The sequence below is a fragment of the Podarcis raffonei genome, chromosome 7 (genome assembly GCF_027172205.1).
Source record: "Podarcis raffonei isolate rPodRaf1 chromosome 7, rPodRaf1.pri, whole genome shotgun sequence".
Lineage (NCBI taxonomy): Eukaryota > Metazoa > Chordata > Lepidosauria > Squamata > Lacertidae > Podarcis > Podarcis raffonei.
Genome location: NC_070608.1, coordinates 26628301 through 26644481, shown reverse-complemented (window position 1 = coordinate 26644481; position 16181 = coordinate 26628301). Strand labels below are relative to the sequence as shown.

Genomic DNA, 16181 nt, shown 5'->3' with positions numbered 1-16181 from the left:
AGACTTGGACTACAAAAGACCCATGGAGAGCTGAATTGCTCTCTGGAAGGATCCTAACGAAGGAGCAGTATCTGCTGCAAATGTGTTACTGCTGCAAATCTCCAATGTCTGCTCAGCTTATATACAAATATTACAAACACCATAAGCTTCCTATGAACTCTTTCCAAAGGAAACTGAATCCTGCACAAGTGCTATACCTCAGAAACTTTTCACTGCTTAAAAGTAGAGTGTACATGTGTGGCAATAAACAAACATAACCTTTGCATTTAAAAAGGTCCCAGGTAGAGTTTCTGGTACTTTGGATTGAAAGGTTTCAGACATTAGAGAAAGATGTTAGCCTGAGATCCCAGAAAGTCTCCACTGGCCCAATACTGTGACTCAGAACAAGAAAGCTTTTGTTGTTGTTTTTTGTCTCTCTTTTACAGATCATCTTTTACCCGCAGAATCAGCTCAACTTCTTTGGTTCCTGAGAAGAACAAAATGGCGCTCTTCCCTTACGCAGACAAGCTGACATGGCTAGCAGGTGACACTGATCCTGTGACAACATTCTCCACTACACCTGAGGAGAGCAACCTAGCTTAAGGGCCACAGCTATGTGACACACAGCTCTGTCCCCCAACAGGCACTGCTCCCACTGTCTGAGACTTCATTCTGCCCAACCGTATAGAGTCAGAACTCATATATTCATACAACACTCAAAGGAATATCTTGACCCACTGAAAGTTATTTACGTCATTTAAATAAAGCAGGGACCTCTTTTCAGTGTGCTGGGATACTGGTCAAGGAATAATGATTACCCAACATTCTGATGCAACAGGCAAAGAAGCCCTCCAAAACGTTTACCTGTCTGGAGTTCGCCTCTTCCCGTTTTCGTTCACATCGAGAAGCAGCTCTGAGGAGTCAACAGGTGAGGTGGTGCTGGCATCCAGAAGCAGCTGCTCATGCTGAGCGAGGTACTGGGCGGGGTTCTGCTTGGCCAACCTTGCACAGTGCAGGAGCTCCCGCTGTAGCAGGGGCAGATTGGCCTGAAAGATCAGAGGAGCAGCATCACAACATACACCCCCATTAGAAAGCACCCCCTTAGCCTCACAAGCACAAAGATACATTTCCACACACACACACACACACACACAGTTCAGCTGTAATGTATGTGTGTGCATTTAATCTTTCATAACCATTATTCATCTTTTGCTTCAATCCTCAACATTTGAACCAGAATTTTTACCTGCAACCTCAAAATACCTTCAGTATACCTGAAGGAGCGTCTCCACCCCCATCGTTCTGCCTGGACACTGAGGTCCAGCGCTGAGGGCCTTCTGGCGGTTCCCTCACTGCGAGAAGCAAAGCTACAGGGAACCGGGCAGAGGGCCTTCTCGGTAGTGGCGCCCACCCTGTGGAACGCCCTCCCATCAGATGTCAAAGAGATAAACAACTACCTGACATTTAGAAGACATCTGAAGACAGCCCTGTTCAGGGAAGTTTTTAATGTGTGACATTTTAATGTATTTTTAATCTTTGTTGGAAGCTGCCCAGAGTGGCTGGGGAAGCCCTGCCAGATGGGTGGGGTACAAATAAATTATTACTATTACTATTATTATTATTATTATTATTATTATTATTATTATTATTATTCTACAGCTAGAAACTTGGTTGGGTAAAACAGAAAGGGTTTACTTCCCAGTCGGTTAACACTGGGCTGTTGGTATCTAGAAGCCCCTTGAAAACAGGGCTTCTTTAGCGAAGCAGGGCTAGGATGTGAGCAACAACAACAAATATCCTCTGTGACCATCTGGCCCTTCTCCAGCTGCTATGTACCGCTTCATGCATAAATAGGTTAAAGCACTGAAAGGTTTTTTTTTAATTAAAAAAATTGCAGCATTCTCAAGGGATGTGGCTGTCTCTCCCTTTGAGGAAGGAGGATTGCGGAAAGCGAGAGAGCACACTCACACATGCTTTCTAGCAATAAAACTTTCTTCCACATCGGAAAAGTCCCACAGCTGATTCAGTCCTGTACAGTTTGCTGTGAAAGATGCAAACACACCCTCACAGTTACGCTTTTATACTGCATAGCTTTAGACATGCACTGAAAACAAAAACAATATATGTTCCCCCAATAACACATTTGCATCTTAGCGTTAGGAAAGTGTCCGTTCATACAGAGTGGACACTCCAGGTGGAACAAGGTGTCTACTTTTTCCTCCTCACTAGTCACTTTTGTAGTTGCACCGCGTGGTGCGAATTGAGTGGTCCGAATGGGCTACCAAGTAATGAGAATCCAGTGCTGTAACATTTATATCCTGCCCTTTCTCCCAAGGGAGCCCATATCCTATGAGATATGATACTAGGAAAGCAAACTAAGGGAAGGGGCTGAAAGCCACCCTGCTTGGGTCATCCACAGAGAGCTAACTTTAAACCACCTTGTCCTGATTTTGCTCCCACAGTGCTTTTTTCCTGTCTTCATTTTTTCCCCTTTGGGAGTAGGGAAAAGGCTCCCTCAGTTTGGCTGGAAACAATTACTCAAGTTCTTCTAATCCCCCCCCCCTTGGGTAAATTCCAAGTTAATCCTAGGAGGGCTTTTGGAAGTTCACCCATCTCTACAGCACAGCGTCCGTATGTGTTCACTTCCCATTTGCAACCAAGCTTGCTTCTTAGATTAGGACAACCAGAGCTTTCAGCTATGCACACAGGCGTAATTGTACAGTCTTCAAGACAGGCGAATTCCCAAATGCTTCTTTGGAAAATGATGTCACATGCTGGACATCTTGCACACAGATGTCTTTTGACAGAGGGTTTTCTGGCTCAAGGCCAGAATGGGGCTTAATAAATGTCTTGAAAAGAAACCCCGATGAACAGAGTATAAACAAGCTCTGTGGAGGAGTGATGCAATCTGTAAGTTTCTAATATTTTATTAAAATTGAATTATACCAAACATATTCAGGGGAAAATACTGAAAACTTGATTTAAATTAGTGTTTGTTAAGGGAGGGAGAGCATCCATAACTAGTTGTATAAACCTGGACTAGAAATACCTATTGAGAGTGAAGAACTTACTAGGTAGCTGTGCATGCTAATTTTTCCCTTTTGCTTATGAAGCTGGATAAGTAATGAGAAACATGTACATGATCATTTACAAATGTAGACATACAGATGACACAATACATGAGGTCTTTCACTTGGTACTCTGTTTAATTTAGCGATTCCATAAACATCTTCTGCCAATTTTTTAAAAAATGGTAATACAAAGCAATTTTGTTTGCTCTAATTCTGGTGCCAGATTAGGTAATTAGAACGGTGTCTAATATCCTTCCAGTAAATGTTTCTCCATAAATGCAAAATGGAACCGAGGGTCTGTGGGTTACATTAGCTTAATGAAAACAAGACTTTAATGCATATTGTTACAGCAGCATTTCAATGCACTTATTAAGGCCCATGTTCCCACAACCATATGGTTTTTGTCATTAATGTCTCCTTTGAGGAAAAGCACTAAAATTAGAAAAAAAGAGAGTTGCATCTTTGATTCCAGTGATCCCAAATAAATGATAAGGCAACCATATGGTGAGAAGAAATGATGGAAAGGTCTGGCTGTGTCCTTGTAGCTCTTTCACTTCCCCACATTTTTTTAAAGCTGCCATCCTGACTGTGATGATAATGTATGATGAAATGCAAAGCAGAAAGATTCCCCCCCCTCCCTTAAACACATACAGGCACACACTGCAGCCTGATATCAAAGCTGCGTAAGAATTTGTTTTCCTGGGAAACAACTGTATAAAAAGTTACAAATGAACAATCAAGTAAATTACATTCCAGGAAATAAAAATATTTGTCCCAGGTATATTTAAACCAATTGGTTCAGTTACCATGGGACTGTATCTAGTGGTTTTGTTCCATGAATGGAAGGGACCTTTCATTCACAGAAGGACCCCTCCCACTCATAGAACACTAGTACAACAAAGGGAAACACCTCCCATTGGTCGAATGGAATCTTCAGATCCATAGCAATCTGCGTGTGGGCATATTTATATGTGTGCGCTTATATTTCACATATGGATATATATTGTGTGTGTGTGTGTGTTAAGTGTAGTTATTGCACATATATGTAAAACCACTTGTGGAATTTATTCTTCTACTAATACGAATGAAAAATTCTACAATGCAGACGCCATTAGTTAGAAACAAATGATGAATGAAAAGTAAAACTGAGGGTAGGGGAAGGACAGGACACCTCACCACACCTATTTTCACCCCCCCCCCACTGTTCACACATTTTCCTGTGTCGATGAGAGAAGTGCCCTGCCACTTCATAGTCCATTTTAAGGGTGCTTGTAATTTGGCACACTTATACTACTGGTGTTGCTTCCTTCTGAGAAAAATAAAGCTTTTAATTGTCCCAGAAGTAAATTGTGTTTGAATTAGGGCTGCCATATGTCCAGAATTTCCCGGACATGCCTGGGATTTAACCCGTGCAAAATCGTCAAAATGTCCGGGATGTTGAGGTTAATTGTCCTGAATTTTACTTCTAGAAATATGGCAACCCTAGCAGTTTGGGGTTTTTTTTGCATGATATGAAACCTGTGCTGCATACATGTCATACATTTACAACACATTACTCACCCCAATGGGAAATGTAGCTTACAAAGCAACAATTCTCAGCACTCTTAACAAACCACAGTTCCCATAATTCTTTGGTGGAAGACATGTGCTTTAAATATGGGATGTGGGTGGCGCTGTGGGTAAAACCTCAGTGCCTAGGACTTGCCGATCGCATGGTCGGCGGTTTGAATCCCTGCGGCGGGGTGAGCTCCTGTCTTTCGGTCCCAGCTCCTGCCCACCTAGCAGTTCGAAAGCACCTCTAAAGTGCAAGTAGATAAATAGGTACCGCTTTATAGCGGGAAGGTAAACGGCGTTTCCGTGTGCTGCGCTGGTGCTGGCTCACCAGAGCAGCTTTGTCACGCTGGCCACGTGACCCGGAAGTGTCTTCGGACAGCGCTGGCTCCCGGCCTCTTAAGTGAGATGCGTGCACAACCCTAGAGTCGGACACGACTGGCCCGTACAGGCAGGGGTACCTTTACCTTTTATGTGCTTTAAATGAACTTTAAATGTATGGTGGGAAACTCTTAATTGCAGCACAGGGTGGTGAGCGTTCTGCACTGGACATATTCTTCAATGTGGGGATATAGTCTTGAAGAAAGAAAACAATGTTTTCTTGGACTATCTCTGGAAGTTCATTCTAGTGCACAGCATTTGAGCCTTACTACATATGATCAATAAGGTTGCAGAAGCTGCTGTGCAAATGGCAATAATAATAATAATAATAATAATAATAATAATAATAATAATAATAATAATATCATCTATACCCCACCCATCTGGCTGGGCTTCCCCAGCCACTCTGGGCAGCTTCCAGTATATATAAAACAGTTGCAATCAGAATTATTCCACACACACACACACCCCGGCAAATTGGGTGAAATCCCATAGAAAATACAACTTCTATGGTCAAATCACAACTCCATGTTCAGGAGAATTCCCATCTTTATCGATTTTTCAGATGTTACAGAGTTGATCCAGGGAACTGAAAACAGGTTCAGTGGCCCAAATTAAGATCTGAAGCAGAGGTTGTTGTGGTATTTTCCAAGGAGAAAACCACAACTGCTAGCTTGGAAACAGAGAATTGGGCAAAGACAACTAATCTCATAAAAGTTACTGTAAAAAGAAGTAGTAGTAATGTGCGGGTATGGAGAAATTGTGTACGTATTAAGCCCACACATTATTGTTTCAGGAGAATATTAGACAAAATATTAGGGTTAACAGAACACATGGAAATACAACCAAAGATTAAAGTGTGTGTTCCTTGATTCAGCAGTTACCATGCATGTAACAATCTCTTCCTTGTGGCTCTTTTCCAGACAGCTTTTTCAGAACAGGAAGGAGAAATGAAGAATGGAAACTCTGCATTTGTCATTTTGCTTTTTCTCCATCTTGCTTTCAATTTTATATTTATTTAGTTTTATTTTTTAATGCTGCCATGTGAGGTGCTTTGAGATTGGGAACCATTTTACCCAGAAAAGGTGGGATATACTGCTTTAAATAAACAAACAACCTCTCAGCACAGAATATAGACCAGAATTCCCAGCCACGCATCTTTGCAGAAGATCTGCCTTAGCAGGTGAGCAGGGGGGTGATTTGGGATCAATCAAAGCAATCAAAGGGTCGTTTAAGGAGCTTTCACCATGCTATCTTAACCCTACACATTTTCTTTCACTCCAAATCTTAATTTAAGAATGCTTTCATCAGGTGCCATGTTTTTCAACCAATAGGTGGTGTGGGGAACAAAGACATTCAAACAAGAGCTAATTTCATCAGAACTCTTACTTGAAGCTTTAGCTATAAAGAATTAAGAATATCAAAAGTAGGTAAGTGTGCGATCCTGTAAAGGTCCACTAAAATGTAAATCCCACTGAGCAAATGGGCTTTACACCCAAGAAACTGGACATAGGATTGCAGCCAAAGTAAGAAAGAATGAATTTCACCAAGTGCTATTCCAGGCCACTTGTTTAAGCTATCTAGAGGTTCACCTAATTGTACCAGGTATTCTTTAATGGGGATTGTCTCTGACAAAAAAGCAGGTCAGAATTCTTACTATTTTTCACTGGTATTCCACCATGTGTACTCCATGGAGAATAAAAATTGCATCTACATTGAGCCTTAACTAATTAAATTGAGCTAAACTAAGCTAAATTACTGCTCTACAGGGAGGGAGGGGCAACTCAGTCTATCTACAATCTGCCACTTTTGCAACTGTTCACTCATCAATCTATCTCATTTCTCCATTAATCTGAGTTTATTATTATTATTATTTTAAACACATGAAAATTCATACTTAAACCTATTTTTAAACAATTTATCTCTCAAAATATGAATTTTGAAATAAGCATTTAAAAATGAATTTTGATATATTTTTGAGCCACGAACTGCACTGGAAGATTTGAGAAGCATGAAAGCCGATGGGTAACATTGTGAATTACAGAGCACATAAGTTTGCAACAGAATTTATCAAAATCGAATTCCTCAAACATTCCTATCTACAGATTCTAATGATTGACAACCTGGCCTCACCTGTTCAAGTGATGCTAAAATGATGAATGAATTTGTTAAGTTTTGGTTACTCCAACTTTAGTAGTGGAGAAGAACTGCATTATTTGTTTTCTGGTTTCCACTAGTTCTCTAATGGATATAGATGACAATCCAAAGGTGTCTTCCAGTGAAGGGAGCTCAGGTTTAAATCCACTGTAATTTACAAATCCATATCCATTTGTATTGACCACTTTTCTTGGATGAAAGAAGTGTTCTTCCATTTAGGTATATACTGGAGGGAAGGGAGGGTAGTTGACAGGCTCACAGATAAATTAGACCACCTACTGATATCAAATACCAGAGTCAACAGTAATAACAATCATTTTGGAGTACACCCCTATCCTTGACTTATGGCCAAAGCAGGGGTAGCCAATGTGGCAGCTTCTGGATGTTGTGGATTAGAACTCCTGCCATCCCTAAGCATTAGCCATGCTCGGGTGGAGCTGATGGCAGCAGGAGTCCCAAAAAATCCAGAGGGCACAATGCTGGCTCCCCTGGCTAAAAAGATGAAGATAGTATTGCTACAAAGTTCAATTGTACTGAGCCTAAAGATATATCAACATTGTGGATTTACACCACTGTCCCACCACGTTGTGCTACTGTAACTACAAACTTGGTGTGAAACTGTTAATGTACAGTGGCAAAAATGGACAGATTTGGGGAGGGGTCAAATCTGCAACAACACTAAACTGACTGGGCTAATAACAAAAGAAGAATGACATGCTACTCATCCCCTCAGAACCCTGATGAGCACTCGGATTCAAGTTTCCAGATACAAATACCCAATGGGAACCTCAACTTCCCTGCTAAAACTGGGGGTACAAATAAAAGACAAATACAGCATGGAGGAGACCAGGATCAGATGTGGGGTTTATTGTGTTAGTTTTACTGCTGCTAATGCTAGCACTTCTGTCCCGATTTCTCCTAACATTTCTTATACGCTGCAGTACATGCTGCATTATGGAACTTTGGCTCTTTGATGGTTATACCGCCATGCCATGCTGAATTTCAGACAGCAAGAAAGAACTGTATGCTGGGATACCACCCCAAATTTCGCCACCCCAAATTTGGTCACGTGAAATTACAGGGCAAAACTACTGTGATTGTCTGAGTCAACAGTGTTGCAAATGGATTCCCCCCCCCCGGAAATAATTAACCTTGAGATTAGCACTGAACTTTCCCTAGAGTCCACCGGACTTCCAGAAGTGGCTTTTCCACCATGTGAAGATCACATAAAATGCAGAAATCAACAGGTAAGGAAACATCAGGAAGGCAGAATAAAGTGCCATCGGAATGCAGTCTATGTCTCAAAGCATAAACCTACCCCCACCAAATTGGCCCAACTTGTCTCCCATGCATCCTATATTTGCTAAAGACTTCTCCACCCTTCAATACAGGAAACATTTGTTGTGCAGAAAAGGGATTCTGCTGCCCCTGAACTCCCAAATCTTCCACCATGTACCAAGGGAAGTCAGTGTTGGATTATAAATGAATAGTACAAAGTACTGTGTATAAATTAGGGAGCTGTTAGATTCCATGACTAGTTAGGAGTGGAAGAAAATAAAATAGTTACTCTGACAGAGTCTCACCCGCTTACACTAAGAAAGGGAGCCCTTAAATGGTAGATTCATTTTCCTCACTCTTAAAAAGCAAAACTGTAACATACATCTGTGACCTAGCAACAATATGGTTTAAAACAGTTTCCAGACCAATGGTCTGTGCAATACCTTCAAAAATGGGATGACAAAAGGTCGCAGTGGGAAGTTAGTAGCTTCTTGTAGTTTGGAATGAAATTCTTCAATTGTCAAAGTAGAATTCTGTTGAATGGGGAAAGAAAAGAAAAAAGATCTGACTCAATAAGATGAATAACAGAAATGTTTGGCAACAGAGATTAGGCCTAAAGTACTTTCCACACAGTAACTTTCTTAATTGCTGTATGTTACTGCTGAATAACATTCATATTGTATAAACAACATTCAATTACACAATATAGGAAGCATCAACACTGTATCTGTTATAGTGAACAGCTGCTTTGCCACCATATCTTTTCCACTGCCATTGTACACTACACTATCTGTCCAAGTTTTAAGATTATACCAGGGTCCAGGATATTTGAGTAGTTTACTCTGAGGACAATGTCTAACTGGCAATCAGTTTTGTGCCTCACACATAAGGAACAGAATAGGAAAAAGGCATCTGGAAAAAGGAATAAGTGACCAAAGGTTCTGCATGCTCACAAAGGAAGCTGCCTTACATCAAGCCAAACACTGACTGGCAACAGTACCAAAGATTCATCTAGTCCCAGGATAGGAAACCTGCAGATCTCCAGATATTGTTGCTAAGGGGAGAAAACACCCAAAAGCAGTCCAAGAAGGACTGAGCACGCTTAGTGGGTACCAGGTGTATGTGTGGGGGAAATGGAAAAAGTGAGAGTAGAGAGGGAGGGAATGGAGTATGCTGGAAAGGGGCTGAGTGGCTCTCTGAACAGGAGCATTCTGCACTGTAACATTTTTGTTTCACGTTCTACTTTTGTAATTAATAACCTGTTGATGGTTCTATCCTTTCACAACAATTGCTAATTCTCCTCTAGAGCCATCCAAGCTAGCGATCACCATCACATTTTGTGCCAGTAAATGCTAAATCGGAACAAACAGCAAGTTCTGGGGGGTTGCCGAGAGCGTTAAAGAGCGGGTTTTCATGGAGAAAGCAATGGAGCCGAAAGAAAAGTGCCCAGACATGGATCAGAGAAGCACAGGCCCATACCTAGAAAGCACTGATGAAAACTAGTGTGGATAAGACCATAGCTGAGACTGTAAACACTTCCCAGCAGCCTTGGAAGGAGGCTGGGATGGGAAGTGAAATGAGTAAATGTATCTAGACACAAAATCCTTTTCCGACTATAGAGATAAATAGGAGAACTTCCAAGTACAGGTCTGGAAAGACAAATAAAAATTAAAGCTGCTGTCATTATTAGCTTACCACAAGTCCTAGCACGAGGGTACGCACTCTCTCCCCAATTTCTGGTGAAATGTCATTGCCAAACTGCTGTAAGGTTGTGAGAAATCTCTTCAGTTTGCTAAGCTGTCTAGCTCCGCAAGCTGGTGGCAACTGCTGATTAGCCAAGGATGATGAGGAGGAAGATGATGGGCCGTTACTAAAGCCATTAGGTGGAGAAGGAGCCCCGTTTAGTGCTGTTGGTGAATGGCTTGTGCCATTGGTTACTAAAAAGGGAGGGGAAAGAAAAGAAAAGAAATATTTTTATTTACTTTTCTGTAACAGAATATATCTGAAGGCAGGCTTCAATGCAAACGTCTGATGATGTGACAGTAGCTTCTTGCATACTGAACATTTCATAGGTCAATGCCATAAACATTTTAGGTCCAGAGGAGGTATTAAGTACAGAAGAAGAGCCTGATGCATCAGACCAATGGCTTCTCTAGTCCAGCACCCTGTTCTCAGAGTGGCCAACTAGATGCCTGTGATCCCACCTGAGAGCAGGACCTGAGTGCAATCGCAGTCTCTCCCACTGTGATTCCCAGCAACAGGCCTCCAAAAGCATACTGTGCCTGACCACGGAGGCACAGAGTTCAGAGCCTTATTCTCCATATCCTCTTCTAAAGCCATCCAAGTATTGTTTCTTTATTGACCTACGGTCCTTACCTCCCACCTGCCTAACTTGTCCCCCTGCTTTTTTAAAAAACAACAACAACCCAGCATAAATTTATTTATTAATTAAACTTGTATACTACTTCACCTGAAGATCCCAGCACCTACTTTTTTCCTGCATATTTTAACACAGAATTTTTCGTTGTGGTTCCGGAATGAACATTTAAATCTTCAAATTAGTAGAACTTTAGAGTAAGTGTTGGGCTGAGCTGAATTTTTTCTTGTTTTTGATGTTGTTGTTTTTTCGTACCAATAATTACTGTTTGTATGTCTTCTTGTGGGTTTGAAAAGGACAGGAGAAGAACTCTGCACACCCCCACACCCAAAATAAAGTCCGTCTTAAATATTGGACCCATTCCCTTTTTACATTCTGTCTCAAGTTTTCATGAGAAAAGCCGAAAAGGCAACATTGCCTTTCTTGAGATTTTGAATGGCATTGGCTTTCTGGATCACAAGCTCCTTAAGGGAACAGCTACCTTATTCTATATATCCCTGAGCCAAAAAAAAATCCCAGTTGAGCTAGTGATGATAATGGCTCTAGGAACGAACAGCTGGCTCTGGTGCAGGATATCTTACCTGCTCTTCTGGCAACAAAACTTTACAGTGTTTAAATGATTACCCCTTTGTATAGGATAAAGTGGGCAGGTATTGTCTGATAGCAGAAGTGCAATATGTTATCTGTATAAGCACACTGGTGCTACATTCAACTAAATATTCCAAGAACAGAGATAAAACAGATAGCTGTAAACAGTGCAACCACCATGTGCCACAGACTAGCACAGAGGTGGTTAACTTATAGCACTCCAGATGTTCCTGGACTGTAACTCTCAGCATCCCTGGCCATTGGCTAAGCTGGCTGGGGATGACAGGTGTTGAAGTCCAACACTTGGGGAGGGCAAAGGTTAGTCACCCCTGGACTGGCACAATAGGAGAAAAAGTGCTATGTGATAAGCACTGTCATCATATGGCTATAGGACAGAAGTTCCCAACACTGTGCCCTTCAGATGTTTTAAACCAGAATTCCCACCAACCCTGACTTCACAGGGTGGTAGTCAAAAAATATGGGGAGAACATGAGATTAGGATGGCTGAGGCATGAGCTACCTCTATTAGGAATTCAGCCATCTCTTGGCTTCCCTAGATGGCAGGAGGAATAGGTTCCCATGATAATAAAATAAGACAACCCACTTCTAAACTTAGAAGTGAAAAGGTTGGTTAGCGAGAGATGGGATGGGTGAATCTGTCAATTTCACGTTCTCTCTGCTTTTAATTTTTTCCATCTTAAATTCAGTTCTCTACATCAGCTTGTGATGTTTTTGAAGTGCTCACGAAAATTAATCAGCATTTTAGTGGAAACGTCTACTAGTATACAAATTTTGTATGCATTTTTGCCTACATGCACATTTTTGTGAAGCAGATCTTCCCTAATATAACACATCTCTCTGTGTCTGTTTCATTAAAAATATGCATTTTAATGCATACTTTACCTTGTGTGCATTATTTGTTTGCAGAACCGCACTGGGAAATTTGGAGAAGTGAAGATTGCAAGGGATGGCTGTATTTTGGTTCACACGCCGTTTCAGAATGTTCAAATTAGTTATATGAACTGAACCCATCCTGTCGCAATTTCAGAAGACTCCCAAAATAACATGCACAGGTTGATTTCCTCAGCAGAGGGGATGGGAGAGTGTACAATTAGATAAGCCAAGAAGACAAGAGGTGAGGACCACCCCAGCGTACCTTTGATTAGTATGGGTTTAAAAGGACGAGCAACCTTGTCTTCTCATTCATAAGAAACACATATCATGCAACTATCAAAAAACAATAATAAAATATTCCTGAACAAAGTTCTCTGTAATTCTCACCAACAGAAAAAAAGGCTTGAACTTTAACTACAGGGGGCAAGAAAGCAACACTTGCTATTTCAAAGTATTCATAAATCTATGAATGTGACTCAGCCTCATATATCTCTATATGTATAATATATTACTGTTCATATACATGTGTTAATTATACGTGTGTGTCAGAGCTGCCCGAGGTCCCAGCTCACCAAGGACCAACGCTGCTTCGTTGTTTAGTATAAAAGTCTTTATTGAAGTTCAATTTCACTTCCACAGCCGCAGCGTGCAGCACTACGTCTCAAACTCTAGACCGCCGAAGCTCCATCTGAATCTCCTCCCCCCTGACACCAGTTTAAGACTCTAGCCTTGCTCCACCTCTTCCTTTGTTCTTTCCTCCTCTGGGTCCGCCTGCCCGTCGGGGTCTCGCCCTTCCTAGACTCTTCTGACGCTGAGTCCCCTGACTCTTCCCCCTTCCTCCGTCGGGCTTTAGGACCTGGCTCCCAATCCGGGTTTCCTGCTGTCCCGCGCGCCTGTACATTTGAACTTGGCGCGCGCGCCCAGCCTGCCACCTTCCTTCTGACCGTTACACTTGTGTCACTGCTCCCTCCTTCGGGGAGGCTAGCTGGACCTGACCTCCCCTCCGTTTCCCCACTTTCCGATGGGGGCGTGGTCAGCCCTGACTCATCTTCTCTCCCCGCTGGAGGAGAGGCTGGCCCTGACACATGTGACTCTTCCCCCCCACTGCGCTCTGGTGGGGGAGCTGGTCCTGATCCCCCGCTGCTGCCTTGGGAGTCCCCGCTGGCCCCTTGCTTCTGGTGCGTCCCCCCTGGGACCCCCTTGCCCTCACCATCGGCGCCCCCTTCTGGGAATCTTCTGATTCGCTGGAGAAGCTCATGGAATCTCTCGGGTCACTGTCATACTCCCCTACGCTCCCCTCGGATCCCTCCCCTTCGCTCTCCATTTCCTCTCTCCCCTGTGCTTCTGCTCCTGAGCCCCTGACAGTGTGTATGACAGATTTCTTCATCATTGCATGCAGCAATAATCCTGACATAAATAATATAGGAAATAAAAGTATAATTACACGTTGTGGGTGTGAAAGAGCTGGTTCTTGGGGCTCCTTGGGTAGTGGGGGGAGGCGGCATTGTTGGGGGCGTCAGCCTGGATTGCGTCTTCACATCCACAGGTGAGTCTGGCATTGTGGAATGCTTCTCAATGCGATCTAAAACACACATAACATTTTGCTTAATTTTCCTCCCCTCCTCCAGGTAGCAAATCATTTGAACCAAGTCTTCAGCACAAAACCAGGAAAGCAAATAACACATTTTTCAGTGTCTCAAACTATGCTAAAACTGCTTCAAGACTGAGTAACGTTTTTAGTCAAGGTAAGTTTTTGACACCACTTAAGCCCTAGAACGCAGAAAGGAGAGCCTCATTTATAACAGGGTTATAATATAGAATCTTCTGCTCTCCTTTCTGGCAGAGTTCGGGCATGATTTTGCATGAAGTGCTGGAATAAGGAAACGTCATTTGAATGCTGTTATAATGAAGCCTCTCCCTTCAATAACATTAAGAAGTATGGGAAAGATGGAGAAATGCATGATCAAATTTATATGTGTGTGTGTGTGTGTGTGTGTGTGTGTTTATGTATTATATAAAATTTATACATCACTTAATTGTATTAAAAAAACAACCTCAAAGTGTTTTACAAAGAAGATAAAACAATAAAACTACCACTAAGAAAAAACTAACAACAATAATTTAAGACAGAAAGTTGAAATAACAATAGACTAAAACCCGATTAAGAGTCGCATCAATTTTCTAAACATCTGGGTAGGCTTAGCTAAACAAAAATGTTTTTAGTTATTCAATATGTTTGTAACTCTTCCTTCTTCAGACCTCAACTATCAACCAAAAGAGCAAATAAAAACTACAGCATTTAAAACCACAAGTCCTTAAAAACTGCAAAGCAAGTTTTATTCAGCAATAAAACTACCAGCCTATGAATACTTGGGCAAACAGACAAGTTTTTACTTGGTGTCCAAACAAGAGTTTGCACCAAGCATAACTCTAAGGGGAGGTTGTTGCACAAGTAAGGTCCCCCCCAGAGAGAAGGCCCTTTCCTGCATCACTGTATATTGTACATTTCTCAGCAGTGAAATAACAAAATAGACTTTGGATTGTATTCATTGGTGGGCTCTGTCCTAGCAGAACGCACTTCTAATCATGCAGAGTGGGTCACCTGATGTTTGCTGTTCCCACCTACTCACTAGGGCAGGCTTCCTCAAACTCAGCCCTCCAGATGTTTTTGGCCTACAACTCCCATGATCCCTCGCTAGCAGGACCAGGGCTCAGGGATGATGGGAATTGTAGTCTCAAAACATCTGGAGGGCCGAGTTTGAGGAAGCCTGCACCAGGGCTTTCCACTAGTGCAAAGACAACATTACACGCAACTCACAGTTTCATCCTGTGCCTTTGCCCAGACACATGTTGTCCCAACAAACCAGTGGCAGACTTCCAAGTTAATGGGTTTAGGACTGGGATGTAAGCCTGCTGACTGCTTGGTTAAATATTCCTGGCTCTGTTTCCCCATTAGCTGTCCGCAAAAAACTCCACAAATTATATAAAGGATACTTTGGGGGATATATCTATGTTAATTGTTCTGAAAATACAGTTCTTTCCTGACATCAAATAGTACTAGAAGCATCTGTCCCAATTTGTGATTATTGTAAGTCAAATTGGACAATCTTATTTGTATTCCTATATGTAATGAGGCACTCAGCAGCATAACATTTGCACAGGTTGTTTGCCTGTAAAATCCAGTGCACATAACCTGAAATAATGCAGTTGATATTCTGAATATTATCTGAGAACCGTATACCTAATATGGACCTAAGCATGTTGGATTTGCTGGGTGTTTTGTGGTCTAAGGGGTGAGAAGGATGCAATTTTATTCCTTCAGCACGTTTGAGGAACAATTTGGGAAAAGATTTTCAACTCTGGGCCTGTGTTAAATTTTCACATCATCCTGTGCCATTTGAAGTCTTGGTAGAAAAGAAGGGCCAAGTGTCACAAAACACATGTCAAACAAAGTTATCTACATGAACAGAACAGAAAATTAAATTATCATATTGCGCTCAAACTTTAACAGGCTATTTATTCATACAAGCGGTTTGGTGAACTTTTTTAAACAGACTAGTAAGGCAAATATATTTGAGCTTTTATGAAAACAAACTTTTATTGATACAAAAACTTTATACCATGCCTCCTCTACAGTCATTTTTCTTTATGGTTTCACATTCATCTCATTTACATTCCAATAAACATTTGTATCTACCATTCCTCAGCTGTGCTATCCTTTGGGCAGTATGATATACAAATAAATTTATGTAAAATGTTACAACACTGAATTTTCATGTGTGTGTGTGTGTGTGTGTGTGTGTGTGTATATATATATATATATATATATATACCTAAATAAGGAAACTGACAATAAAAATAAATGAATCAGATACCGAAAGTTTAAGTAAATATAGGCAGTTAAG

General features: G+C 41.6%; 1 protein-coding gene across 8 annotated transcripts in view; it reads right to left on the bottom strand.

The window, feature by feature from the left end:
* Positions 1-16181, bottom strand: part of RUNX1T1 (RUNX1 partner transcriptional co-repressor 1) — a 148131-nt gene that overhangs the window by 43832 nt on the left and 88118 nt on the right. For 7 of the 8 annotated variants that reach the window (XM_053395673.1, XM_053395671.1, XM_053395668.1 and 4 more), the window contains 4 exons: positions 13721-13858; positions 10113-10354; positions 8861-8950; positions 844-1025 (listed from right to left, as the gene is read on the bottom strand). In XM_053395673.1, coding sequence (XP_053251648.1) covers positions 844-1025; positions 8861-8950; positions 10113-10354; positions 13721-13835 — 629 coding nt within the window. In that variant the 5' untranslated portion in view covers positions 13836-13858. Of the gene's footprint in view, positions 1-843; positions 1026-8860; positions 8951-10112; positions 10355-13720; positions 13859-16181 lie in introns of those variants that run through there. The other variant, XM_053395666.1, reaches the window with a different exon arrangement.